Source organism: Podarcis melisellensis, assembly GCF_964234715.1.
Source record: "Podarcis melisellensis genome assembly, chromosome: 1".
Lineage (NCBI taxonomy): Eukaryota > Metazoa > Chordata > Lepidosauria > Squamata > Lacertidae > Podarcis > Podarcis melisellensis.
Window position 1 is genome coordinate 43,352,969 of NC_138528.1, and position 27,551 is coordinate 43,380,519.

Here is a 27,551-nt window from a genome sequence, read left to right on the forward strand (position 1 = left end):
TTTTGTGATGTTCCCAAATGTATTCCTACTAAATCAACTTTAGATTATCAGTGTCCCCACCTGTTGTGACTCTCCTGTGACAACTGTGGAAGCAAATGCCATTGGTAGAATAGAGAAAATAATGAGAAGTGGGGCACATAAAACCTGTAGCATCTCCTGCAACTTTGGTGGCACAATGAATGGAGCCTTGTCAAAATGGCAGCTTCCTCTTTTGTGCTGACCTATGGGGAAAGTAATACAGTACTGGCTTGACTCATCTGTTTGTGCTGGGAATTGAGTAGAAATGCAGTGGCCCCTAGTGGTAGACGTTGGCATGTTAAACGTTGTGATGAAGAGTAGAATTGTAAGAACAAGAGTATCTGGCACCTTAAAGACTAACCAGTTGATTGTGGCATAAGCTTTGATGGACTAGAATCCATTGCAATTCATTCATTCATTCATAAAATATGTATATGCCACTATGTCAGAAAAACATGTATCAAAGCAGTCTACAGCAACAAAACTGTACAATGAAAGCCTCCTAATTTGTGTACATTTCCCCCTTTTTAATTTGTAGGTGGATCATGTAGGACCCTGGAGAGAACGGAAAACAGTATTTCTTCTCGCTTTCTGTCCCAGTCTCCTGCTCTCAGGTACAGTCACAGTTTTCCTTACTGCTGGATAGTCCGGCCTTGCTTTGGCTCAGACATGACAACCTCATCTCTTGAATGTTCTGCTCCTGGTGCACCTTAGCAAAAATGGCTTGCTCTTATGAAGAGCCAGGTCTTCTTTTTCTATAAAAAGACTGCGTCTGTTTTGGGAGGGGTGATTTGGAAAGGCCCAGGTACCCCAATGTTTGATCATGGTGGCTGTCTTTGCTTCTCTTTCTTCAGTCTTCCAATGAACTTCACAGCTGTGTCGATGAATCCATTTTAGCTGATATAAGAACTAAATTTTGCCATGTGGTTTACTCTTCACCATTTATGCGCTATAAAATGATTTTGCATTTCATTCAGCTTGGACAGTGAAAAAATCTTATTCAGTCTTGCTTTACCAATGAGCTTTAATCTGGTTTTCTTCCATTAGCAAACTCCTTGCTTTGCTGACTAAGCTCCAGACACTGCATTAGTTTTTTTAAAAAAAGTATTATTTCAGGAAGCCTGTTAAATCTGATGGGGGTTGGAAATTGTGATCTTGTGTATTAGAAAAGGGCGTCTATGAATGTTAGGGTTTACTGAAGACATGGTTCTGGTTTTTTGCTAAAGTAGCAAACAGAAGAGCCGTCCATCCTGATTGCCTACAACTGTATGCTGAGGCCTTTAGGTTAGTGCTAACATCCTGCTTTTCAGGTAGAAGAGGAGATGGAAAAGCAGGCACAGATATCCCACGAGTACAGGTCTCTTTCTCTAGAGAGTTTAAGTGGACTAAAGTGAGGACCTGAATCCAGTAGCATGCTGAGCTGAGAAAACCTTAACCCTGATTATAACTATGGCTTATCTTCCCTTGCTGAAACCTCTCCGTTTCCCCCCTTTCACTTAACCCTCCTATATAGTAGTCTTGTCTATGATTAGTCTATGTTCACCATACATCCAAGGGGAAAATGTGTTTGTATGAGAATTTTGGCAGTAAGAGCTTGTCTTGTTGCCATGTAGAATCATAGAAATGTAGGGTTGGAAGGAGCCCCTAGGGTCATCTAGTCCAACCCCCTTAAATGCAGGAACCACACCCCCAAATTAGCTACATAACACTGTTTTATTTTTATTTCAAATGGTGATGGTATTGTGACATTATATATCCTGCCCTGTCTTTGTCTCTATAGGCAACTGTCACTTTCTTCATCAAATCTGGTATTGGATCGGAAGCCCACTGAGTTGCCTGACTTTCAGAAGCAAGTTTCTGCTGATCTGCTGAAAAATGGGCTTGACCACCAGAACATGGCCCTGGAGAATGGCATCTTCCAAAATGATGTTAATTCATTTAGATCACTCTATATGCAGAGAAAGAGGAAACCTGCGTTAGAGATCAACAGGGGTCCTGGAAGACCACCTGGGCCTTTCCCTGATAGTGATGGGGCAGTGGTTATGAGGAAATCCCAGTCAGTTCATGACCTTGTTCATAATGGTAAGGAAGTGGCTGGCTATTGTGGAAATCGTTAAAAGCTAAAGGCCTCCAAAATAGAAACCTGCCCAGCATTGGAGATGAGAGCCAATTATCTACCAGCTTTGGAGGTGGGCGGGGGAGATAGTCCCTGTCAACACCACAGGTACCTCCTCTATGCCTTGCGGGTGGCCTGAGCTGGAGAAATGCAGAAATTGCTGTCACTGGTGATGGCAAGAGGAGGACTTAACCTGCTTCCTCTGGAAAGCACAAATTGTTTAAAGGTGTTAGAGATACTAGGAGCAGTCCACCTGGAAATTCTTTTACAGGAACTCAAGCGAAAGTCATGGAATCACCATTTATTTTAGTGCAGCTTGTGCAGATAACATTCCTAGTGAAACTCTCCCACTTGCAGCCTTAGTGTGGTTTTGCATGTATAATTGGGGCTGCTTTTACATTGTGTGATGCTCTGCATCAATCAAAGGAGCATTCCACACCTACTTTTATTAATACTCCTATGATTCCCAAGCCATCGTTCGTAGCCCTCTGACTGCTTTTAGCTGTAAAGGAAACACATTTTTTTGCAAATATGAGGTGGTGTTTGCAGTAATCCCCATCACACAGAGCAAAGGTGAAAACAGTACATGCAGTGCTATCTCTGGTCACATATTGAGTCAGAAATTGAGACAACAGGGTGTCTGGAACACGGGGCAGTTGCTCAAAATGATTCCCTGAACATAGTTGTTTGGTCTAGTGCTTCATCCAGGAGCTGAAATGAAATAGTAATGACATTAAAAAGCTGGAGCTATTTTGATTGTCTCCAGACCAGTTTTGTGCACTTATTTCTTCCATTTCCACAGATAAGGTTCCAGGAGGGATGCCTTCTGCTAGGCAACATCCTCAGACCCTAATGGTAGGTGAGAAAGATCCAAGGTCCAATAGCTGTCGGGTTCTGTCTGCAACCCTATTGAAGACGGATGGCTCCAGCTCTCTGCAAGCCAAAGACAGCAAAGCTGCAAAACCAAAGTCCTACATGAGCCCCACCACTAGCTTCATGGCCAAGATGTCCCGCAGCGTATCTGTGGGAGAGAATCTATGCCTTGGTGACTCTGCAGAACACCTGGCTGAGGTGAAGGTCAGCCCACAAGTACCAGAGAAGACACAGTTGAATCCTTTAGGGGACACTGAGAAGAACAAGCCGCTAGTGAAGGAGAATGGCCTCGTGAAACCTCCTCTTCAGCAAGCTACAAGTTCTTCATCACCCAAATCCTTTCACAGCAAGCTAGCTTCTAACCGGGCTCATTTGATCCTTGACATCCCCAAATCTCTGCCTGACAGACCGACTTTGGCTTCTTTCTCACCGACTGCCAAATCAAAACCACTGCTGGAATCTCCCCAGTCACCTGCTGGCACTGGTATAAAGAAGCACTCGTTTCCTGAAGGGTGGGCCTCCAAGCTGGAAAACCAAGCAGCTGTGCCACTAAGCCTTGGTAAAAGTAGCCCAGCAGGTCCCTTTACAGAGACTCTAAAAGAGAACCGTACGTTGTTGAGGACCCAAGTCCAAGTCCAGCTTGAACCGGGGGCTACTAACCCCAAACTGAAAGAGTTTTCAGATGGTCTGCACCCAAAATCTCCAGAATACAGGCCACTGAGATGCAAAGAGATAATTGGCAGCACTGGTTGTGTGCCAGAGAATCAGCTTGAGCTTTGCTCACGTGAAGCAAGCAGGCCAAGGTCTCCCACAACTGTGGCAGCCCTGGCAGAGGACTCAGGTGTGCACGGATACCCATCTCTAATCTTCTTCCCCCTTCTGTCTCCTGTCTTTGTGAATCGCTTCACACTTCCATCACATTTCTTTACGTCCAGCTTCTGGCCTGTCTCGTCCTGTCTGCACCTGTCTCGTTCCATAAGCCATCCTTTCAATGGTGAGACATTTCAATCTGGCATTCATTTTTCCCCCTTTCTGTCCTCAGTTTCTGCTTCCAGTTTGTCTTGTGTTCTGTGTTAGCTCTAGCAAATGTTGTGGCTCAAGCGACGATCCACTTGGTAGGACTAGCACAAGAGTGAATATATAGTTTTAAAGTAAAGCTGTACACTGGGTTAAAGAAAACCTTTGCCTGACTTTCAGTGGTAAGGTTACTTATCATTTGTTTCATAATCTTCCATTGATCATTGCCAACAGTGTCTTCCTGTGCTCACTTGTAAAAAGGGAAATCCTGGACTGACACTAATGACAGAAGGAACTCATTTAGAGAACATGGCTGGCAAAGAAAGCTGACCAATGTGTAGTTGCTTTGCTACCCTTAATACCCTATGTGGGTATCTTATTTGAGTTAAAAATGGCAAGTTTTATTCAAGGTACCCTTGCTTATTTTAAATGTGCAGCCATTGCTGCTGAGGTGTGGGGAAAACCATGTCTGGAGCTTGTGGAAGTAAATTCCCACTGTTCTCAGGTTTTCCAAGCTGCTCCAGAGTGAGGTTTTGGAGTCCAGTTCTCTCTTGGAAAGATGTGCCTGCAGCATGTTTGGTTAGTAAGCTAACAGCAGCACAGGCCTTTTCTCAGTTGCATTTGATGGTTGTATGCCATACAATGCATGGTCATGTACCACAAGCCACTCCGAATGTTTTTTGACTTGGTTTATATTGAAGATTGGGGACGCGGGTGGCGCTGTGGGTTAAACCACAGAGCCTAGGACTTGCCGATCAGAAGGTCGGCGGTTTGAATCCCCGTAACGGGGTGAGCTCCTGTTGCTTGGTCCCTGCTCCTGCCCACCTAGCAGTTCGAAAGCACGTCAGAGTGCAAGTAGATAAATAGGTACTGCTCCGGCGGGAAGGTAAATGGCGTTTCTGTACGCTGCTCTGGTTTGCAAGAAGCGGCTTAGTCATACTGGCCACATGGCCCGGAAGCTGCACCCCGGCTCCCTCGGCCACTAAAGTGAGATGAGCGCCACAACCCCAGAGTCGGCCACGACTGGACCTAATGGTCAGGGGTCCCTTTACCTTTACCTATATTGAAGATCACCTGAAATGGAATCACTTTAATAGGAAGAGGCAATTAGCGTTTTCCTAAGATGTAGCATGTTTCTTTACTGGCACACCCCTGCAAATGGGTGAGATGTGAAACATGAAAAGAGAGACGCTCACTAGAGTATGTTAAAAGGAAGTTTGATTTTTGTTAATATTCTGCCATCTCTGAGCAATGAAGGCAGCTAACAACCAATAAATCTACAAGACATCATAAAAGGCATCAAGTAATTAATAAAACATCACAACATCCCTAAAGAAGATAAATGTAAGCTCAGTGTAAAAAACAACCCCAAACCCCTTCCCATAAAGTATCATCAACATAAAGCAGCATTTAATAAGTCCACCTGAGTGACTGTTTTTCCTGTGTCAGGCTGTGCAGTTAATGCTGTGCAATTCCATAAATTTTGTATTGTGGCTAATATAAAAAGTGCTGCAACCAGATGAATAAAACACAGGGCTCTGGGCAATAGGAGGGATGGATGGGAAACTGAGTTCTAATATTCTGTTCTGCTATTAACTTGCATGTAACTTTGGTACAAAGTTACCTAAACATCTGCTCTCAGTCTTTCCCCATCTGCTGGATGTGCACATACTTCTCACTGATAGCAGTACGTTGAGATCTATGGAGGAAAATGCTGTGGGATTTGAAGTATGGTTACATAAAACAGCCATATGAAATTCATGTCTGAAGGTTCATTCTCACGGCTTCAGAAGTTTTCTAGCTCTCATTCATCTATTTAAACAATTTTACCAACCTGCCTGTGTGTGTTTGTGCACACATGTTGGCATTCTTTGATTTCAACAGAATATAAATGCATAATAATCAATGGGAGAAATCCGCAGACAATAAGAAGAGAACAATTCGTGTTCTGATTTAGCAAGAGTAATAGACAAGATAATGGAAGACAATGTATTCACACTGTAAATTAACAAGAAGATGAAGACCATGTGGATCTGAGGCGTTAGCTGGCACCATTAACCTTTAGTGAACCAACCCCTCTCCTTGTGTGTTTCCCCCACCCCCCAATTCAGAAACCCACAGACCTTTTGTTTTAACTTGTTATTTACTAGGAGGATTTTTAAGTGGCTCTCATGTGAGTTATGATGCGGGAGGACAGAATAAAGGTTGAATCATGCCTATGTGTGTGTATCCCACTTGTATGTCTATCATCTTTGTCTCACTACATGCCTTCAGATGTCTGACCCTGCTTGGTTAATGAGTTGGCAACCAAGCAGACAAAGTTGCCCACCTTTTAAATAAGGGCAGGATAGCAATGCATTGCTGAAATGTGCTTCCCTCAATCATCCCTCTACCCCATGTTGTTTCTCACCCTTAGAATGCTTATAAAAGAAATATGCTTCTTTGTTGCCTGTTTGAATTATGTTTCCTAATGTATAGTTAAGTTCTTTGTTTAGGCAAGTATTTCTCAGACTTCTAATAACACTGGCACACTGCTTTCTTAATTAAATTTGGAGGTAGACTTTTACACTTGCACTTCAGTTTAATTTTGGAGAGTAAGTATTTCCGTCCTCAGAGGAATCTACTATGTGTTTCCTGCTTGTATCATGCTTGGGATCTGTCTCCTGATTGGAAAGAGGCAAGTCTGGAGTGATGGTTGGCAGCAGAAATGCGATGTGCAGCCTCTCATGATGGCAGGAAATCATCTGTATCTCTAAATATGGAATGGTTTGAATGATTTAATCACATAAGAGTTGTGGCAGAAATTCCTGTTAACATTGGAGGATTATTTGGAAGGAGGCTAGGTCAACAGCACAGTGAATGGTGGAGTGAGCAGCCTCCTTTTGGGATGGCTGCTTTGGCTTCACCGGAACTTTAAAACTATGAAGCTAATTTCTCACAGCGCATGTTTTTAAAAGCCAGAGAAAATGTGCCACTGAAATGCTCATTATATCTCTGGGGGAAGAGATATTCAGGTGGAGCTATAGAGAACGGCCTCTTCCTGGTTGCCACTAGGTGCAGCAATGCAGGCCACAGCACCACTAAGACTTGCTCCCTTGAAAGGCTTAACAACAACTCCTAGGAGAGAAGTTGCTCTCCATTCATGTAAGTGCATAGTGTATAATGAACAGTCTCATGCAAGGATTTAAAGAATTATTGAGATGGGTGGGGGAGGCCAATGTATGAAATGGCTAGATTCTCTGCAGGGTTTCCCACCATCTCAGGACAGTGGGCAAGGCTGGAATGGTACTTGTGTCCTACTTAGCGCCTTTGTATTCTGTCTCTCCGCCTGCCCCCCCCCAACAGGAGGCTCTTCAGTCAGCATTGAGCAATGCAAGCACGTTGTGTCTGAGCTCCAAGACAGTATGCGCAAGGCCATCCATCTATATCATATGGTAAGTCACACTTTCATTCCAGCTGGTCACTTGGATCTTAATACTTTTATGTGATTATCTATATTAGACAAATTGGAAACATATGGTTAAGACTGCAAGCAAAGGTCCTCTAAATTTTCGTTCTGGAGCAGATACCTGTGTACTTACAAGCCCTTTGAGGAGTTGTTGTGTGGATCACCATTCTGTGGCAAGGAATGCTTCCAGACGGGAGTTTATTGTAGAATAGTGTTTCTCATGCACACGGGTGTTTTTTGCAGTGGTTACACAACGTTGTTGCCAAAATGCCAGGCCCCGCCCCCCAGCCCTTTATACATTTTAATCCATATTTTCATTTCTGTAGAAAATCTGATAAGTAAAAACAACCCATTGTACACCTGCAGAACCTTTGTCTTGCCAGGGTTTAAACTCAGCGCAAAACTTAAGTGAGATGCTGACCCAGCATGGCCATTCCCAGTTCAGACGTTACAGAGAGACAGAGATTTCAATGGTTGGCTTTCAATATCATCATCAGCAAATGCGTGATGATGATGACTGAATCTTACTGTTTTAAATTGATTTTGATTGGGGTTGCCAGACAAGAAGGTATTCTCATGCATGTATGAGAATCCCTATGAGGCACAAGACCTTTTGCACACTTCATACACAAATATCTGATAATTCAGACTCACTTGGTGCACAGCATTAATTCAACATGGTAGGGCCTTCTCAGTAGTGGTTCCTCATTTGTGGAATGCCCTCTCGGGTGAGGTGTCTCTGCCTCCCTCACTTTTAACATTCAGGGGGAATATAAAATCATTTACCCAGGTGCTTGATGCCTGGAAGGTTCCTGGCAGCCCTGAAATAATCTGCTGGGAGGGCATGTGATTCCAGTTAAATATGTATTTAACATGTATTGTTTTATCACACCTTTTATCATTTTGGTGTTGGCTGCCCAGGTAGGAAGTGTAGGATATAAATCTAATGGAGAAACAAGCAGACAACATGTTTAGCAATTTTCAATGCTTGAAACTGATTGGGAGAATGTGCTTGAAAGGCTGAAAGTTTTGTGTTGATATTTTTAGTTTCTTGCAGGAGAGTAGGTGGAATGGGAGGAAGAAAAGCAATGGGTCAGGTGTGAGGAGTAGCTGATATGACTGTGGTCACTGCTGCTTGAAGTGAGAAGTCCATGCTTCTCCCAGGTACTTTCCCATACGAGAAAGAGGAGGGATTACAGAGATTGAAGTTAGGGACCCTCAGACTCTACACTGATGATCTCACAGCACTGGACTTTGTTGTTTTCATTTCTACCAACCAGAAGCATTCAACACAGAACAGGATGTGTTTCTAAAATAAAGAAAAAATATTGCTCACTCCCCCCCTTTTTTTTGCAGGTGTCTGCTGACATAGAGTCTTCAGCTGATAGAAATGAGATCGCTGGCCTCTTGACTGATACCTTCTCTGTGATGAAAAAAGAACTAGATTCCCTGAAGGATGGGAAAGAACTTCAAAGGGAGAAAGAAGTGTTGGCGAAGCCACACGACCCAGCTGTAATGCCAGTCAGTGAGGAAAGTGCTTCCACCTTATCCAGTCCTCGGCATTTTGGAGATGAGCAAACTCTTGCTTTGTTGGAACAATATTCAGAGCTGTTGCTGCAAGCTGTTGAACGACGTATGGATAAAAAACTGTAAAGAAGAGTAGTTCTAAGGGGCATAAACATCTAATGAAGAAACTGACAGCAGCACAGGGAAAACTAACATAGTGAAAACCTGGAATGACTGCTATTGTTGACTTTTATCCAATGGTGAAATATGTTTTTTCTCAAGCAGTTCTGTTAAGAGGGGGTCATTTTATGGCTTCCAGAAATGTGCTGGTCACAGTACTAATCTTTCTGTGCCCACTTCTCTCTCTTTTCCTTTTCTTTTTTGGTGGTGTTAAGAAAAACTTATTGGAAACTTTATTCCAGGCAAAACATTTAAAACGAAAATTCCTACAGACTCAGTTGACTGTGGCTCAGCCTGAAATTGCTGACTTGGTGGAAAGATATTGAGATGGCACCAGTCACTCCCTCTGCAGGGCTGTCTCGATCTATGTACAGTGTTAAAATTTTATTTATTAATTTATTTTTGTGACTATTGCTCTAAACTTTTCACATGCATTTTGTAGCTGTGACTGTTTCCATGTCTTTCCCACCCGTTTTGTTGCAGTAAACATAACTATACTAGTAGATTGGCAGGCGGAATTTCTGAACTACTTTTTGCTGCAGCCTGCCTTGCTGAATTTTACTCATAGGTTTTTTCTTTTCTATAAAAAATACAGTCTTGTTCTCCCTGCTTTGCCTTCTGTTTTAAAGAAAAACCTATGCTATATACCTACACCTGCACTTGCTTCCAGAGGACAGCACACCCTTTGGACCAAGCTACGGAGATTTGTTACAAGACTGTTTGCAAACATGAATGCTTTTGCAAGAACTGTACAACATTTTATATAAAACTTGACCTCTACACTAAGGAGTTTTTTTTAAAATTGAAGAATTGTTAAATTCTATTTATAAAGTTATAATTAGAAGTGGTGTTCAGCTGGTGTTGTATACTGGGCTCTTCAGATGATGTTTTTGGGCGGTGGGAGGGGGGGAGAGACACAGGGTTGCTATAGCATTTATTAGATAAAAAGTTTTAGATTAAATCTAGCATAAAGTTCAAGAAATTTGTCAGTGAAGAGAGCCTGACACCCGTTTTTAAGTACTGCTCAAGTGAAGCATGAGATGTACCTAGCATCCCAAGAGGGAGATCCATTTTATGTCTCCATTGCTAAATCCAGAAAACTACCAATTAAATGTGACTGGACAGAACATTTAGACAGTTGTGATGTAACTATTTTTATTTCCTTTTTTTGTGATTAAAAACAAAGCAGGTCAGTGGGGTGGGAATGAGACTGCATGGTGTTTTATTGTGTTCAATGAAAACTTGCCATATTTTCCCAAACTCATTAGTCCACGGCTTTGGCTCTCAAATTGCTTATCCTAGAAGGTTGTTCTTTCATTTACCGTGCTCTCAGATTAAAAATCCCCCTTCCTGTTTACTGAATTATCAAACCATATTCCCAGAGTACTAGTTGATAAAAGTATTTCAGAAATGGCTATCCTACTGAATTTTTTGAGCTATTCTTTCTGGTCAAAAAGCAGTTCTGCATCCACTATTGTCCATCTGATCATCTGACTAAATTGCTTTGGTGACCTGGGTCTTTTTCATCAGCTTTCCCCCTTGCACTTCTCATGTGGGATTTTTCATTCACTGCACTGTAGGACTGAGAACCTTGCAGCATAGCATCTTTTCTGGGACTGGTTGGCTCTCATAATATATTATAGAGCAGCCCTCTTTGTGGCTGGCTGGACAGCCAACCATCCATAAATTAACTGCAAGATTAGGGACCTGGAATGTTGTTTGTGCTTTTTAGTATGTCCCTCCCAGAACTTCCTGGCAGTCTTGCTCTCTCATACACTCTTCTGAATAGTAGTTAAGATACATTCATCAGAACTGATATTCTGCTACTGTTTTCCGTCCATGAGCAAGCATGAAATAGAGCAATGTCTGTGGCAAAGGAATAGGATGGGTCACATGATACTCCTTGGACATCTATTAAATGAAAATTGAGATGGCTTTTTTGGTTTCTGAGTGTACATGCCAGGAAAAGGTCTTAGGCAAAATAACTTTTATTTCCCTGTTCATATTAGGCTGTGAAAAGTGTTCAATGCTCAGGAAATTTTCCTGTTCTGAGACACACATATACTCAGGGTAGAAGAGCCATACTTCCAACACAGACATCTTGTATGAGAAAGGGAGATGTTGAAGTTCTTTGTGTTGATTTAACCTCTAAAGTTGTCAAATGCATTAGTGTGACAGCAGAATCAAGATGTTGATAGACAAATACCTCAATGCTTATTGATACAGTTACCCAGTAGGTGATTCTTCTGGGTTTCTCTTGGGAGAAAGGCAATATCAAACAAATTCAATGTTACTGTCAAAACGTTTCTGCAAAATAATTTTCTTCAAATTACTTGAGCACTGTCTGTATTCATGGATCAAGGTGGAAAATGGGTGTAGAAAGGAACTAGCACTGTGGTCTTGAGTAAGTAGGTATGCAAGAATGTATGGGCAGGCCTGTAGTTTTTAATATTACATGGAATAGAACGGCCAAGATTTCTAGAAAAGTAGTAGTAGGGAAAGGAATCTTTTTGGTTCAAAGCGGAGAGTATGGTTCCTTTGAAATGGTGCTTTTACAGGAAAGAGGCAGAACATAGTTAAGTAGAACTGAGAATGAATTTTAGGTAAATTACAAGATGATAATTGTTAGGTGTTTCCTTTTTTAAAAAAAGAAAGGAAGTAGTTTAATGGACCCTTCATTTCCACTATTATATCCATGAATTGGGGAGGTTTTAGGAGTGACTATCCTCAGCCAGCCAGTTGTCTGAAACCATTTGGTGTGTGTTAGCTTCTTAGCTATCTTGTTTTCTGTCCCAAGGATTTGTTGCTGAGAAGAAATGGGAGGAAAGACTGTTTCCTCTTAAGGAAAACACTTTGATAGTTAAATGTCAGCCTGCTTTACTTTTAGTTTTGAACTGCATGTAAATTGTTTGGCTTTATTATAGATGTTCGCTGGCCCTATTAGGAAACTTCAACAGATAATCTAAGGGTTGTGGAAACAGAAATGCATGTAGTATCTGAACCTGGCCCACTTCTACTGATTTTTAATGTTTGCATGCAAATTAATGTATTAAGGTAAATGGAGAAAGTATGTACCATGAACTCATCACTGATGCCATGCTGACATATTATATCCATGCTTTCTGAATTTTTTCTGTACAGTGTAATTTGCATTTTATTCTTTGTGTATGCTGTTTCCTTTTTTCAAGGAGAATCCTTAGAAAAGAGAACAAATACCTGTACACTTGAATGGGACAAAATGGCCTCTCGTTGTTTCTACAGAAACACAGGAGACATTTGAAAGCCAAAATTGTGTTTACACCAGCTATTGGTATATGCAACTGGTGCTACAATATATGGCCATTTTATTATTAACCCCTCCCCCCCTTTTTAATCCAATCCTTTTCAGTGACACCTCTAATAGTTGGGCCTGTTAGAAATGATTAGCGTCCTCTTTTGCTCAACTGATCCAGAATACATTTCTTTCTGCAAAAAGAGTTACTGTTATGGCCAGTGTACGCATCTGAGCATTTTAAACAATGTTGTCGCATATCATCACAGAAGTTAAGCCACTGGACCTCCAGTAGCATCCAGTATTTTTAATTTTTTTTTAAAAAATAGATAAATAAATCAGTTGGAGGGGTGGATAGCTGCCTTGTGGACCTTCAGGCAGGTACTGTTGTGACTAGATTGCTCTTTCTATAGATAATAACTAGAGTATCCAGAATCCTGTATTGTTTGTATATTATATTCTGGAGCTGGGCTGCTTACATATTGAGTTAATCTGCTGTAGATCACAGACTGTGATGCATGGAGCAGCAATTTAAGGAATAAGCCATGTCTACTCAGCATGTCTAAGTTAAGTCTAGGCACCAGATAAACATCCCTTTTACCTGTGTTATTTCAACACTCCCTTCCTATTCTCCGCTTGTTTAAAAGGAGATAACAACCCTGAAAATTTTTATTTATAAATGTGTGTTTTCTACCTTGGCTTTAAGAGGGGAGAAAAAACTTTTAAAATGTCTTCTTTTTTAATTATTTGAAACAATTGTTTTATGTTTGTGGGGGTTTTGCACTGTGAGCCACCTTTCTGGGGCTATTTTTAATTCTGTATTCATTTGTACTCTGCGTCTTAAGTAGTTTCAATAAAAAAGGTGTGAACCTTTGTTACTAAGCTGTCTTCATGCTGTTGCTCAGTGGCTATAGCCTTGTTTCATTTTTATAGTTTATTAGGGTTTTCACATTCTTATAGCAAAACAATTCTGTCCCTTCCTCCTCCTGACCTTCCCTCCTCCCTTGCCCTTTGTAGTAATAGCATTTCATTTCTTTTAACACATTGCATTGTTCAGATTCATGTTGCAGTGTTCAAGTAAGATGCTGCATTCAGGATCCAGCTAAGCAAACACTGTGTTGGAGGAGTTTTTGCTAACATGGGGTTGTTTTTTGTTTTTTTGCAGGGGGCGGGATCATGCTGGATTGGCCAGATTCTATATTTCCAAAACAAACCTTTCAGCATTCACTACCAACTACAGTTTATAAGAGCCTTTAGAGCAAAAATTACTTGCCTTTCTATAGAACAAATCCTGAACCACAACCAACTTCCATGGGCAGGAGTATGCATAGGCACAAATACCATTTTCTCCAGTTTTCGTTGCTTTGTTTACACAAATTCTAGTCACACAGTGGCCAGTAGTAATAGGTGCTCTATTATTTAACAAAAAATTGTTTCCATTAGCCTGCTCCTCCTTTATCAGTGATTGAAGATTGAGGATTGAGGGGGCTATTGGGTTATTTTAATTTTTATTAGGTATTTTGGTGTTTTATATCTTGATTTTATTCTGTGAACCACCCCGAGACCCCCCGGGTATAGGGCAGTATATAAATTCAATAAATAATAATAATTGACTGAGTGTTTCAGCACCAAAATGTCCCAAGGTTCATGCCAAATTTGAAAATAAAAAAACTTTGGCCTCAATCTTGACTGGCCAGGTTTGGACCACCACCCCACAAGAAACAACTAAATCTCCTCATGCATCAATGAAGTTTTTTGTTTTGTTATAGTAGAACTTAGATGAGAAAAGAGAGCCAGAACCGCCACTGACAGCAGGAGAGCTTAATATCTTGACATGGCAGGCGGAGCTCTCCTCTCGCTCGCCCGTAGGGAGGCGGGCCTCGTTTCTCCCGCGCCCGGCGAGGCCGGCCCTCTCCTTGGGCAGCCGGAGAAGGGCGGAGCGCGAGGCGGACCCAAACGCGGCTCAGGCGGCCCGAGACGCAGCCGCTGCTGCTGAAGGAGCAGCAGCTCCCGCCATGGCGCAGGGCGAAGCGGAAGGGGAGGCGCTGCGGGCGGTGAGGCGCTGCCTGGAGGCTTTCCCGGCCGAGGCAAGGGGTGAGCCAGGCGGAAGGGAGGACCTTTGCATGGCCCTTCGCAGGGGAAGAGAGCGGGGAGGGCCAAATGGGCGGGCGAGGTGAATCGCCCTCCTCGCGGGCAGCATTAATGTTGCTTCCCTGACAGGATTTCTATCTCGGAGTGCAATCGGGTTATCCGCGGCCGTTTAGGTGTTTGCCCGGGGAGTGGGGAGCGCGTTGATTTACCATACCTCGCCGAGGTTCAAACTGCACGGCTCCCTTCGAGGTGTCTGTATTTTCCTACCCCAGCTCTCAAAAGTGAAATATTCTGGACCCGGAAAAATGCACCCACTCGACCACCGTTTTTGGGATTGTGAGGAAAGCGGGAGCTTATCCCGGGCATCCCCTTCCCGTTGCGGGGGCAAACCTTCAGTAGTCTGGAAAGGGCCATAAGTGGTCGAGCACATGTTTTGCACGTGTGTTAGAGCACATACAGGGCCGGATTTAGGTTTGATGAGACCCTAAGCTACTGAAGGTAATAGGGGCCCATGATAAGGATAGTAACAAGAGATTAATAATACATTAAAACATTATACGTCCAGCTGTCCTTTGTCAACAACAAATTGTCGCTATTTTTGTGTGTTGAATATATGCTATATGGACCTAATTTATGGACCTAATAGGTATCTAAAGCCATTTGCACATAACAAAATATGTATTTTATCAAAGTAATTGTTGAACTGAAATACAATTAAGGAGAAGTATATTAATAGTGAAATAATTATTAAGCTCTAACTTAAAATGATTGAGGGCCCATTACTTACATCATAGGAGCCTACACAACACAAAACACTGTTGCTGTATGTAGGTCTTATTTTATTTGCTTTTTATCTTCTGTTTTGGAAATGTACATCCAGGGTTTTATTTTCCTTTTAATTTTTTGGGGAGCCCCCAAGAGAGTGGGGCCCTAAACTATAGCTTGTTTAGCTTATACATAAATCCGGCACTGAGCACATATGTCAACTTGAAGTTCCTCTCCCAACCCCCAGCCCCTTGGATAATTTCAAATAACTAGCCACAGGTCCCTGCCAAATGCACACATGTCAGAATGTGGCTGGCTTTGGGGCAAGATGCCCTTTGTGGCTGAGCATGCTGCTATTGCTACTGCTTGCCTCTTCCTCAGATCTGCACAAGCCATCCAGAGAAAGGAGACTGATAGGTATTCCGGCTCCTTCCACTTCTTCCTCAGACAGCAGGCATCGGAGATTGGCAGTAGGTCCCCTACTGGGGCACGGACCTCAGCAAGCGCCCAGTGATGCCAGTATTTGATGCCGGCCTTGTGTGCACAGTACATTAAACCACAGGATATGTTGTGTGTATCCGTATGGAATTTGTATATTGTGTATCATGTGCAGCAGCCTTTAAGTTTGTGGCTAAGCATGTCCACGGATTCTTGTATCTGTTCTTTGAATGTCTGTACCAATATTTTAAGTAAGTCCTAGATGCCAGGCTCCTAATTGTTGTATATATCATATAAACACATGCTACCTCTAATTGCCAAAACAAATAAATTGAAACTAAGCTGAACAGGTATCTGCATGGACATAATCAACAAACCTTGCCCAACCCAACATTTTGAAAAGTGAAGCTTGTTGAGAAAGTCTCATTTTTGTGACTTAAAATAAGCTGCAGGCTAAGAGAACTTAAGAGCCCAGGATCTTCGCTCAAAGCAAATAATAAGTTCTAACCAAAGACTTATTGTTATTATTGTTATTATTATTGTTTTCGGCTTATGACTCATGGTTTGTTTGTAGGAAACAAAACCATGAGTCTGGATTCAGATGTAACTCTTAAGCCAAACCATGGCTTAGCTGTCAACAGCACGGCAGCAACAGGAGTAGGGGAGGAGTGAAGTGTCCACAGTTTTAGCCCTGTGCATCAGCTTGTTGTGCATTCACCTTTAAACCATAGTTAAGATTAACTGTGACATGTGAATGAGGTCACTCCTTGAAATGGTAACACAATCATTCATGGAAGCGTTTTTTCTTTTGCCTGAACAGAGTTGAGTTTCACAGATTCTGTGCCATATCTTGATAGCCTTCCATCCCCCTTGGAGTTCTATCGGGAATGGGTTTGCCCAAACAAGCCATGTATAATTCGGAATGCAGTCAACCATTGGCCAGCTCTGAAGAAGTGGACATTAGCTTACCTGAGGTAGGAATCTGCCTGGCAGGCCCTAGCTTCAAATATAAAGTGCACAACATGGAAATACTGGAAATAAATTTATTGGTGATGTTTCTTAATAAGAGAGTTGCCAGCAAAAACAAATCCCTCCATGAAGTTATCAACGTCACAGGAGAAAATTTAGTCAGAACTGTTGGGGCTGTTTTACTATTTATGATTTTTATTTATTTATTGAATTAGTATCCTAGTCTTCCTCCTGAAGGAGCTCGAGGAGGCTGTTGTATCTGAGAGAGCTGGGACCAGGGGTGGGAAAGTATTTCTAATTTCTGGGCACCAATATTAAGTCATTAGACACCAGAATTACCATTATAAGGCAAAGGTGGCTTGTAGACCTGTAAGAAAATAATCCAAAACCCACAGCTGGACAGTGTGTTCATTAGGACCAACCAAAATATCACAAAATAGTGAGCAAGCTTTCAAGTTCTACACAGCTCTTCATTAGACTTGATGTTACACAAAGCAAGGGGTTTGAAGGCGGGATGTGAAGGGCAAAAAATTAAAGTCCAAAAATTAGCCTGCCTGTTGTAGCCATGAGGTCTGCATTTAGATTGCAATTTATTGCATAGTGGTGAACGTCTGATGTATTTTGGTGCAGGGAAATAATGAACTCCAAGCTGGTGAGTGTGGCAGTAACTCCAAATGGTTATGCTGATGCAGTTTATCAGGACTGGTTTGTTATGCCAGAGGAACGACACATGCCTTTCAGTGCTTTCTTGGACATTGTAGAGAAAAAAGTAACTTCTCCAGGGGTGTTCTATGTGCAAAAGCAGTGCTCGAACTTAACTGAAGAATTCCCTGAACTTATGGGAGATGTGGAGCCTGACATACCATGGATGAGTGAGGCCGTTGGTAAATATCAAAAGCTTAATTTTATCTATGTGTTGCACAGTCCATTTAAATGCAGTGCTTACAACTGATCCAGCAGTTTCAAGTTATGCACTTTTCTGCTGTTATTGGCCGCCTGCCCACCCGAAAAGAAGATGAATGCTGCAGCAAAAATTCACATTCTGGCTTGAAATACTCTGAAACATTGCATAATTCATGAATTTGTAGAGAGAGATGAATTGATGGCTTTGTAATTGTGCATGCAATTTCCATTCAAATGCTAAGCTGTACAAATTGTGATGTACAGTAAAAGGTAAAGGTAAAGGTACCCCTGCCCGTACGGGCCAGTCTTGACAGACTCTGGGGTTGTGCGCCCATCTCACTTAAGAGGCCAGGGGCCAGCGCTGTCCGAAGACACTTCCGGGTCACATGGCCAGTGTGACATCGCTGCTCTGGCGAGCCAGAGCTGCACACGGAAACGCCGTTTACCTTCCCGCTGGTAAGCGGTCCCTATTTATCTACTTGCACCCGGAGGCGCTTTCGAACTGCTAGGTTGGCAGGCGCTGGGACCGAGCAGCGGGAGCGCACCCCGCCGCAGGGATTCGAACCGCCGACCTTTCGATCAGCAAGTCCTAGGCGCTGAGGCTTTAACCCACAGCGCCACCTGTGTCCCGTGATGTACAGTACTTGTAGATTAATAGACTTGGAGGTCTCTGATCATTTGTGCTGGATGGAGGAAGGACGAGGCAAAGGGAAGAATACTTTCCACCCCCCACCAGCAGTTGTCACCACAGCAACAGCAAGCCTCCTTAAGATAAGAAGATTTCTCTGGGAGCAGTGGGTCCTTTTTGAGACAAGACTAGAAGGTTTCTGCTTATGTAGATACCAGATATCCCTGTACCCTTGGATAGGGTACAGGGATATTCATATGGCAAGGAAGTGCAAAATCAGGATGGAAACACAAATATCTCAAAATTTTCAGGCCTGTTCTTTACTGATAAAAGTAAATGAGCATTTAAATTATTTTTTAAAAAAAACAAATGTCTGCTCTTTAAGGGTGATCACTATATACATGGGAACTTTGCTTCAGACTAAGCTTCCTATCTAGGATGGAAAAACTGAAGCCAGAGTTGAATTAATATAATTGTCCCCTGCTGCTTTCATTGTCATTATAAACTTGTTCTTTATTGTGTAGGTGGGCCTTTAGTAGCCTTTCCTTCCATGTTTCTTAATAAAGGATGATAATGAACTGATCTAGCAGAAAGGTCTTAATCTGGGGATCTTTCAGCACAAGACAACAGAAATTATTTTTCTCAGATTTATTACTTCTTTCTTTTTCATATAGGAAAGAAGCCTGACGCTGTTAATTTCTGGCTGGGAGAATCTGCTGCAGTGACATCTTGTATGTACCATGAAATAAATGTATTATTATTATTATTATTATTATTATTAGCTTTGAGGTCAAGGATGGGCAAAGATATTTCTTTAGAAAACTTGTATGTGTCTTCTGAACATCTATTTATACTGAAGTTGGCTTTCCTTGAAGTTAGTGTAGACTGAGGTCTAGGGCTTTTTGCACTCTATGTTGTTGTTGTTGTTTAGTCGTTTAGTCGTGTCCGACTCTTCGTGACCCCATGGACCAGAGAACGCCAGGCACCTCTGTCCTCTACTGCCTCCCGCAGTTTGGTCAAACTCATGCTGGTAGCCTCGAAAACACTATCCAACCATCTCGTCCTCTGTCGCCCCCTTCTCCTTGTGCCCTCCATCTTTCCCAACATCAGGGTCTTCTCCAGGGAGTCTTGTCTTCTCATGAGGTGGCCAAAGTACTGGAGCCTCAGCTTCACAATCTGTCCTTCCAGTGAGCACTCAGGGTTGATTTCCTTCAGTATGGAGAGGTTTGATCTTCTTGCAGTCCATGGGACTCTCAAGAGTCTCCTCCAGCACCATAATTCAAAAGCATCAATTCTTCGGCGATCAGCCTTCTTTATGATCCAGCTCTCACTTCCATACATCACTACTGGGAAAACCATAGCTTTAACTATACGAACCTTTGTTGGCAAGGTGATGTCTCTACTTCTCAAGATGCTGTCTAGGCCTGTCATTGCCCTTCTCCCAAGAAGCAGGCGTCTTTTAATTTCGTGGCTGCTGTCACCATCTGCAGTGATCATTGAGCCCAAGAAAGTAAAATCTCTCACTACCTCCATTTCTTCCCCTTCTATTTGCCAGGAGGTGATGGGACCAGTGGCCATGATCTTCGTTTTTTTGATGTTGAGCTTCAGACCATATTTTGCGCTCTCTTCTTTCACCCTCATTAAAAGGTTCTTTAATTCCTCCTCAATTTCTGCCATCAAGGTTGTGTCATCTGCATATCTGAGGTTGTTGATATTTCTTCCGGCAATCTTAATTCCGGCTAGAGATTCATCCAGCCCGGCCTTTCGCATGATGAATTCTGCATATAAGTTAAATAAGCAGGGAGACAAAATACAGCCTTGTCGTACTCCTTTCCCAATTTTGAACCAATCAGTTGTTCCATATCCAGTTCTAACTGTAGCTTCTTGTCCCACATAGAGATTTCTCAGGAGACCGATGAGGTGATCTGGCACTCCCATTTCTTTAAGAACTTGCCATAGTTTGCCGTGGTCGACACAGTCAAGGCTTTTGCATAGTCAATGAAGCAGAAGTAGATGTCTTTCTGGAACTCTCTGGCTTTCTCCATAATCCAGCGCATGTTTGCAATTTGGTCTCTGGTTCCTCTGCCTCTTCTAAATCCAGCTTGCACTTCTGGGAGTTCTCAGTCCACATACTGCTTGAGCCTTCCTTGTAGAATTTTAAGCATAACCTTGCTAGCGTGTGAAATGAGTGCAATTGTGCGGTAGTTGGAGCATTCTTTGGCACTGCCCTTCTTTGGGATTGGGATGTAGACTGATCTTCTCCAATCTTCTGGCCACTGCTGAGTTTTCCAAACTTGCTGGCATATTGAGTGTAGCACCTTAACAGCATCATCTTTTAAAATTTTAAATAGTTCAGCTGGAATACCGTCACTTCCACTGGCCTTGTTATTTGCAGTGCTTTCTAAGGCCCATTTGACTTCACTCTCCAGGATGTCTGGCTCAAGGTCAGCAACCACACTACCTGGGGTATACGGGACATCCATTTCTTTCTGGTATAATTCCTCTATGTATTCTTGCCACCTCTTCTTGATGTCTTCTGCTTCTGTTAGGTCCTTTCCACTTTTGTCCTTTATTATGGAAATCTTTGTACGAAATGTTCCTTTCATATCTCCAATTTTCTTGAACAGATCTCTGGTTCTTCCCATTCTATTGCTTTCCTCTATTTCTTTGCATTGCTCGTTTAAGAAGGTCTTCTTGTCTCTCCTTGCAATTCTTTGTAAATCTGCATTCAATTTCCTGTATCTTTCACCATCTCCCTCACATTTTGCTTGCCTTCTCTCCCCCGCTATTTGTAAGGCCTCATTGGACAGCCACTTTATATGTGATATGCAGTGATTATAGAGTGCAACCCCTTCATGGATCACTGCCTTGCCGTGGCGAAGGGGCTTGAAGAACTCAGAGAAGCTATGAACTATGCCGAGCAGGGCACCCAAGATGAACAGGTCATAGTGGAGATTGCACTCTATAATCACTGCATATCACATGTTTCCTCCCCACATGGAGCTTCATACCACTAGCTTCAGTGCCAATCTGTCAATTTGAGAGATTTTAAGCAGAGTTTGGAAAATCGAATGCCTAAAATTTGGTGCTTGGTGTGTAGAGAAAAGCAATCGCACCTAGTGCTGGTATAAATGCAGATTCTTACAGCTTTCATACTGCTGTGAGTATTTTTAGCACTGACTATATTAAGGATAAAGAAACTATCCTTCTTTTCCCCCAACCTTTCATTTCCCCCCTCCAATCTTAGTACATAAAGACCATTATGAAAACTTGTACTGTGTGATCTCTGGAGAGAAACATTTTCTGCTGCATCCGCCAAGTGATCGTCCCTTCATCCCATATGGTACGTATTCTGAGAAGCAGAGGGTGGTGAAGTAAGATGCATACTATTGTTATTTTGAGAGAAATTAGAATTAGGAGGATGAATTTAGGCAACATTTTAATATGCAGCAGGGGGTCAGATTTACTTTATAACTGGAGAGGACTGCATCCCCTTCCAGCAGCTCATGACAGTGGGTGGAGGATGGGGTCAGAAACAAAAGTGGGCAGAGCAATGAATATAAATTTTCACTTTGTCCAGTAGGCTAGTTTCTTCACACACCAATCTCTATCCACTATCTGGGCAAGCAAGAGGCATTATCAGAGTTCATTCCAGCCATGAAAAAAGCTGGATGTGAAGCAAGACCAGTAAAAGAAGTGGCCTGAGGAGAGTTTGACTGTGGCCTAAAGAGAGTCCCAATGGCCGGATAGAGAGCTCTGAGGGCCACATTTGGTCCCTGGGCCTGAGGATTCCATGCCTTTGCCCCTTTCTTGAAAAGCAGCTGAGGTGGGGGGGTAACAATTTAAATCATTGTCATTCAGGATGAAGTGATTCTAATATTTTGCACTCAGGTTAGTTCACCGTTTAAACCCATGACGTTGCTACTAACCATGGGAGGATTTTTCTTTTTTAATGTTTGTTTAATTTTTCTACATTGTGGCTAGTAGCAGCAACAAATATGTGGGCATTTTTTAGGAAAGTAAAAACATAAGGAGGTCTAGTCATGTTAACATCTGGATTGTCTTCAGGTTTTATAACAGATACTATGCTCAAAGCCAGTTCCCAACAAGTGCCTGGCTAAACTAAATTCTACCCCTATAATTTTAGTCTGTTTTTAATGCTTAACATTGACATTCTCTTTGCCTCTGTTCTATGCCCTCCTCCAACAGTTTTCATGCTTCACATTTCAGAATTGTATCCATCAGCAACCTACCACATAGCAGAAAACGGGTCATTTGAAGTTGTGGATGACAAAGCTGCAGAGAAGGTAATGGTTTTTGTGTTAAGTACTGTCTGAGGGCAGCTGCTAAGAGGGAATGAATGAATGAAGTGTTGAGGCCTGTTTTGTTTTTTGGGTCGGGCTTCTTCACAGCACACCTCTATTTGATTTTTTTGAATATTTATTTACCCCCTTTATTAAATCTGGTTAAAAAGGGTAAGAATGCTGTTGTTAAATATGGGTAGACACTCATGTTCAAATAATTGTTTATTTTATTTTTCTACTTTTCATATGCATCCCTTGTCAAAAGGCCCACAGGGTGGTTTACAGGACAGCACAGAATACACAATATATAAAAATATATAACATAATATCCATGCAATACAAAACATTAAATGTTATATAAACAGAATTCATAACAATAAGCAATATATAGCAATCTTGTTGTCAATCATCTGTCTTGATAGACAATGGAGTGCTCCTCCAGGGGTGAAGTCAAACTGCTTGTTTGCAGCATCAAAGTGACCTCCCCAAGGCACAAGCCTGGGCAGTGTCTGGGCTGCCCAGACAACAAGACACCCCCCCCCAGCCTTGCTGATGTGGTCCAAAGGAAAGCAGAACAATACGTTTCGCACCAGCTTGGCTGCAGGAATTGCTGGGAGGAGGTGTACAAGGCACCATCCAACCACCTTAGGGACTCCACTCTAGATTTGTGTGGGGATTACTCCTTAGCCTTTTCTTCTAAGCAGAGGCTTAGGATCAGAGTTTTCCTTTTCCTAAATGGGCTACCTTCCCAGGTTGACGAACCTGGGAAGATCACAGGGTTTATTATCATAGGGGAGGTGGTTTTAATGCATAGTGAATGTGTGTGTCAATAGTCAGCCAAAATTTCCTCTCCCAAATAAAAAGGGGAAAAAATGTAATTTAAACATATGTAGTACATATGCAAATCTAGGTTTGTCATATTTCAAACAGTGAAAATCTGGACAGAGCCCCCCCTTTTCTTTTTGAGCCAAAAAATATTGTTTCTGAATTTTTAAAATGGAAAATCAGCAAAAACTGCACTGTCTACATAGGCTGCCATACGTCCAGATTTTCCTGGACATTTGAGAGATTCCTGCCTGGACGCTGCTGCCAACTGCAGTATTCCAGATATGTCCAGGAAATTCCGGATGTATGGCAACCCTAGCAAATCCATTTTTACATCCCAGTATTCCTGTCACTAACCCACCACCACCACCCAATCTTTAGATTTTGCTTTAGGCAACAGATGGGTGCTCTCCAGGGAGATGGAAAAAAATGGAATGTTGGGTTACCTAATAGTTAGAAGGGAATACACTGCTAGATGTTTTTCAAGTATTTGTTACCAAATAAGGAAATTTCTGAAGTAATACAGCAATTTCTCTTGTTAAATAGAGCATTTCTTTTGTTCCATAACCTTTCATCCTCATAGGTGCCCTGGATTCCATTGGATCCTTTAAATCCAGATCTAGAACGATTTCCAGAATATGCCCAGGCAAAGCCTTTGCGGTGCACTGTGAAGTCTGGAGAGATGTTGTATCTTCCTTCTCTCTGGTTCCATCATGTTCAGCAGTCACATGGCTGCATAGCAGGTGAGAGGAGTGTGGCATGCACAAGCACACCAAATTTCACATGTCATGTTTCTTCTTCAAGATAGGTTTTGTGGTTCCCTCAGTCTACTATCAGTTGGATTTCTTTATCCCATTCGCAGCCAGAATTAGCTATCTTTACATATAGGCTTGGATCTGGAGATCTTGTGGGCAAAATTCTGCTTAGAGGACACTTCTGCTAGTGGATGGGTGGGGGAGGTGTTGAGCGGGAGATGATGCAGGAAGGTGCAAGGGGAAAGGAGAGTCAGCCAAAATTGCCTCCCATCAGAAAGACCTCCCATCTGTATCAAAGACTGTTCTGCAAATGGAATGAGTCTTTGCATTTGTGGAACGGCAAATCGGGACCCGAGCTGTAGTGTTTGATTAGATGAAACTTAAAGAGTGTCAAGATAATTTGGGACCTCAGTTGGAAAATTCAAATCTCTCCCTCCTTTTTCTTTTTACTAATCAACATGGGCCACAATTCAACAACTTTTGTGTGAACTCAGGTAGAAGTTGCGCAAGGGCATATTCATTTCAAATGGGGCTTGTGCAGATTCTGTACTGTGGATCAAATATGTGCCTTTGTTTTACTTTCTGTTTCCTTACAAAATGACCAAAATTGTTACTATAAAAAGCATCAGCACCACCTTGTGGTGTTGAGCTGAGAAGAGCATCCCGGCAATAATTAATTGTACTAATAGGGCCAGTTGTTGATGTAGAAAAAAAAGGATTATTATCCTGCTTTTTAATTTATTAACAGAGCCATTACATAAATTTGCACTTCACCAAAACCTCCATAGGTATATTTTTTAGGATACTGAATAAATAAAATCAAAGTGACTGTTAAATGTGTTCTGTCTTACCCTGATCAACTGAAGGTAACTGTCACTAATTAATAGACCAGGACCACTAAACAAAATTCAAATACATGAGAATAAAGTGGATTACTTATTCATTTATTACTATAAAGGGGGTTTAAATGCAAAAGCATTTAAAGGGTCTGTTATATAAACCTGACATGTTAGGTCAGAGGCTTTTAAAATGTCCTATCTTTTCAGATTTTTACACATTAATCTGCTTATTAACAACTCCTGCACATTTACAGAAGATTTCAGGATACATTGTAGGGCATATACTCAGTTGATTTGAGGTAGCCAACACTCCACCTTGGCTCCAGGACAACCAGGAATGCAATTGAACACCGATGTGGAAGGTCATCAGATGATAAACTGAGGCTAAAATAATAGCCCAAGGCTACCCAGCAACAGCATAGCTGATCAGTGATTTGAATCCATGTCTACTACCAATCTCCTTGGATGTCTTAAAATCTTTTCGGTTGTATTCTGTAGACGTATTGTAATGAATAAACCTAAGTCATGTCCATTAACTTCAATGGACCTACTGTGAGTAGGACTAATGCTGAATAACACCCTTTATGAGGATAAATTTCTATGTTATACAGTGGTACCTCGGGTTAAGTACTTAATTTGTTCCGGAGGTCCGTTCTTAACCTGAAACTGTTCTTAACCTGAAGCACCCCCTTATCTAATGGGGCCTCCTGCTGCTGCTGCACCGCCAGAGAACAATTTCTGTTCTCATCCTGAAGCAGATTTCATAACCCAAGGTACTATTTCTGGATTAGCGGAGTCTGTAACCTGAAGCGTATGTACAGGTACCACTGTACTAGCAGTGCAGTAGCCATTGAGGTGATTTCAGCCATGCCAGAAAAATTCCCGTTTTTCAGCTGGTCACAATAACATAGTTAAAATTGGCTGAATAGTTTCATTTTCCAATGGCTATCATATTGCTACTGTGTAATGTATTAATCAGGTCTGAAGTTCCATTTCTTATTGAGATTGGGGCAAACAATGGAAAGATTTGTAGCTTTTGTGTTGAGCTGAAAACTACCAAAATGAGTTTTTCCAAAGACAGATGATAAGTTATGTCATTTTCTTTTTTCTCCCCCTCAGTGAATTATTGGTATGACATGGAATATGATCTAAAATACTCTTATTATCAGCTGCTGGATTCTCTCACAAAAGCTATGGCACGGAAATCTTAAGGTCTTGGAACAGCTAACCTACTGATGTGGAACTACGGCTGGAATGTGAACAATTTAATTATGGCCTATTAAATCAAGACAAAAGGCAACTGTTTTGCTGCTGACAATTGTTTTGCTGTCACTGAAGCTTAACATCATGTGGATGTTCATGGCATTGTGGACAAAATGGCACCTTATATGGTAGTTTACCTTAAGTAACCGTTGAGATCAAGCACATGAGATGAATATCACCTGCATGGATGAAGCACATTTTCTGGATCTGTTTCAGTCAGGCTTCACAATAATGTAGTTCCTATGGTGAAAAGTCCATTTCTGGAGATCGACAGGGCCCTAACTTGTCCTCAGTACATTAGATCATCTGTATGAATATTCTGGATGAATATTACAGGGAACCAGGCAGAGGGCCTTCTTGGTAGTGGCACCCACCCTGTGGAACACCCTCCCATCAGATGTCAATCAGAAAAGTAACTATACAACCTTTAGAAGACATCCGAAGGCAGCCCTGTATAGGGAAGTTTTTGATGTTTTATTACGTTTCTGTATATGCTATATGGGCAGGGTACAAATAAAATCATTATTATTATTAGTGGTCTGGTTGGGGGTTAATAACCTGAAGTTGAATCAATACAAGAGCGAAACTATGATGGCAGGCTTCTATTTAATAGGGGTTTTTTGCCTGTTAAGGATGTGGTCAACTCTTGTGGTCACAAGTGTTTGCAGCAGCCACCAGGAGTGCTTTTATCATCTCATCACTTACATAACCAAGATTCTGTTGGCTATACTCTTTCCCGGAAATAAATACTGGTGACCTCATGGATTGACGACTGCCATGTTTCCAGTGTAAAACTGTCCTTTACAACTGTTTGAAAGCTTCAACTAAAATAGAATGAAAGCTTCAACTAAAATAGAATGCAGCTGGAAGGGACCCTGAGGGTCATCTAGTCCAACCCCCTGCAATGCAGGAATCTTAACTAAAGCATCCATGACAGAGGGCCATCCAACCTCTGCTTAAAAACCTCCAAGGAAGGAGAGTCCACCACCTTCTGAAGTCTGCTCCACTGTTGAATAGCTCTTACCACCAGGAAATTTTTCCTGATGTTTAGTCCTGGTAACTTGAAGTGAGCGAAGGATGTGAAAAGCAAACCTTAGCTTTAATCAACAAGGCATATAAAGCTTTGGGCTGAGGAATCACCTATTCGGCCAAATTCTGAAAGTGCAGAGCTCACTGCAGTGGTACGTTGGGTTAAGAACTCCATTCGTTCTGGAGGTCTGTTCTTAACCTGAAACTGTTCTTAACCTGAGGTACCACTTTAGCTAATGGGGCCTCCTGCCGCCGGGGCACGATTTCTGTTCTCATCCTGAAGTAAAGTTCTTAACCTGAGGTACTATTTCTG

General features: G+C 42.0%; 2 protein-coding genes across 10 annotated transcripts in view; both read left to right on the forward strand.

Annotated features, from left to right (window-relative positions):
- Positions 1 to 12,746, forward strand: part of MAPKBP1 (mitogen-activated protein kinase binding protein 1) — a 122,536-nt gene extending 109,790 nt beyond the window's left edge. For 2 of the 5 annotated variants that reach the window (XM_081931585.1, XM_081931586.1), the window contains 5 exons: positions 557 to 632; positions 1,799 to 2,100; positions 2,937 to 4,001; positions 7,370 to 7,458; positions 8,829 to 12,746. In XM_081931585.1, coding sequence (XP_081787711.1) covers positions 557 to 632; positions 1,799 to 2,100; positions 2,937 to 4,001; positions 7,370 to 7,458; positions 8,829 to 9,125 — 1,829 coding nt within the window. In that variant the 3' untranslated portion in view covers positions 9,126 to 12,746. The remainder of the gene's footprint in view (positions 1 to 556; positions 633 to 1,798; positions 2,101 to 2,936; positions 4,002 to 7,369; positions 7,459 to 8,828) is intronic. The other 3 variants (XM_081931588.1, XM_081931587.1, XM_081931589.1) reach the window with 2 other exon arrangements.
- Positions 12,747 to 14,247: 1,501 nt separating this feature from the next.
- JMJD7 (jumonji domain containing 7) lies at positions 14,248 to 26,974 on the forward strand. Of its 5 annotated transcripts, none has more exons than XM_081882376.1 (8): positions 14,271 to 14,523; positions 16,544 to 16,697; positions 17,323 to 17,576; positions 18,898 to 18,954; positions 21,471 to 21,566; positions 22,433 to 22,530; positions 23,936 to 24,095; positions 26,066 to 26,974. In XM_081882376.1, exons 1-8 carry the CDS (start codon positions 14,445 to 14,447, stop codon positions 26,155 to 26,157), a joined length of 990 nt encoding a protein of 329 aa, XP_081738502.1. In that variant the 5' UTR covers positions 14,271 to 14,444; the 3' UTR covers positions 26,158 to 26,974. The 5 variants fall into 5 exon arrangements, with proteins under 5 accessions (XP_081738504.1, XP_081738506.1, XP_081738502.1 ...); XM_081882377.1 differs by having other exon boundaries at positions 14,281 to 14,523; positions 22,454 to 22,530; XM_081882379.1 differs by lacking the exon at positions 14,271 to 14,523 and adding an exon at positions 15,036 to 15,166.
- The last annotated feature ends 577 nt before the right edge of the window (positions 26,975 to 27,551 follow it).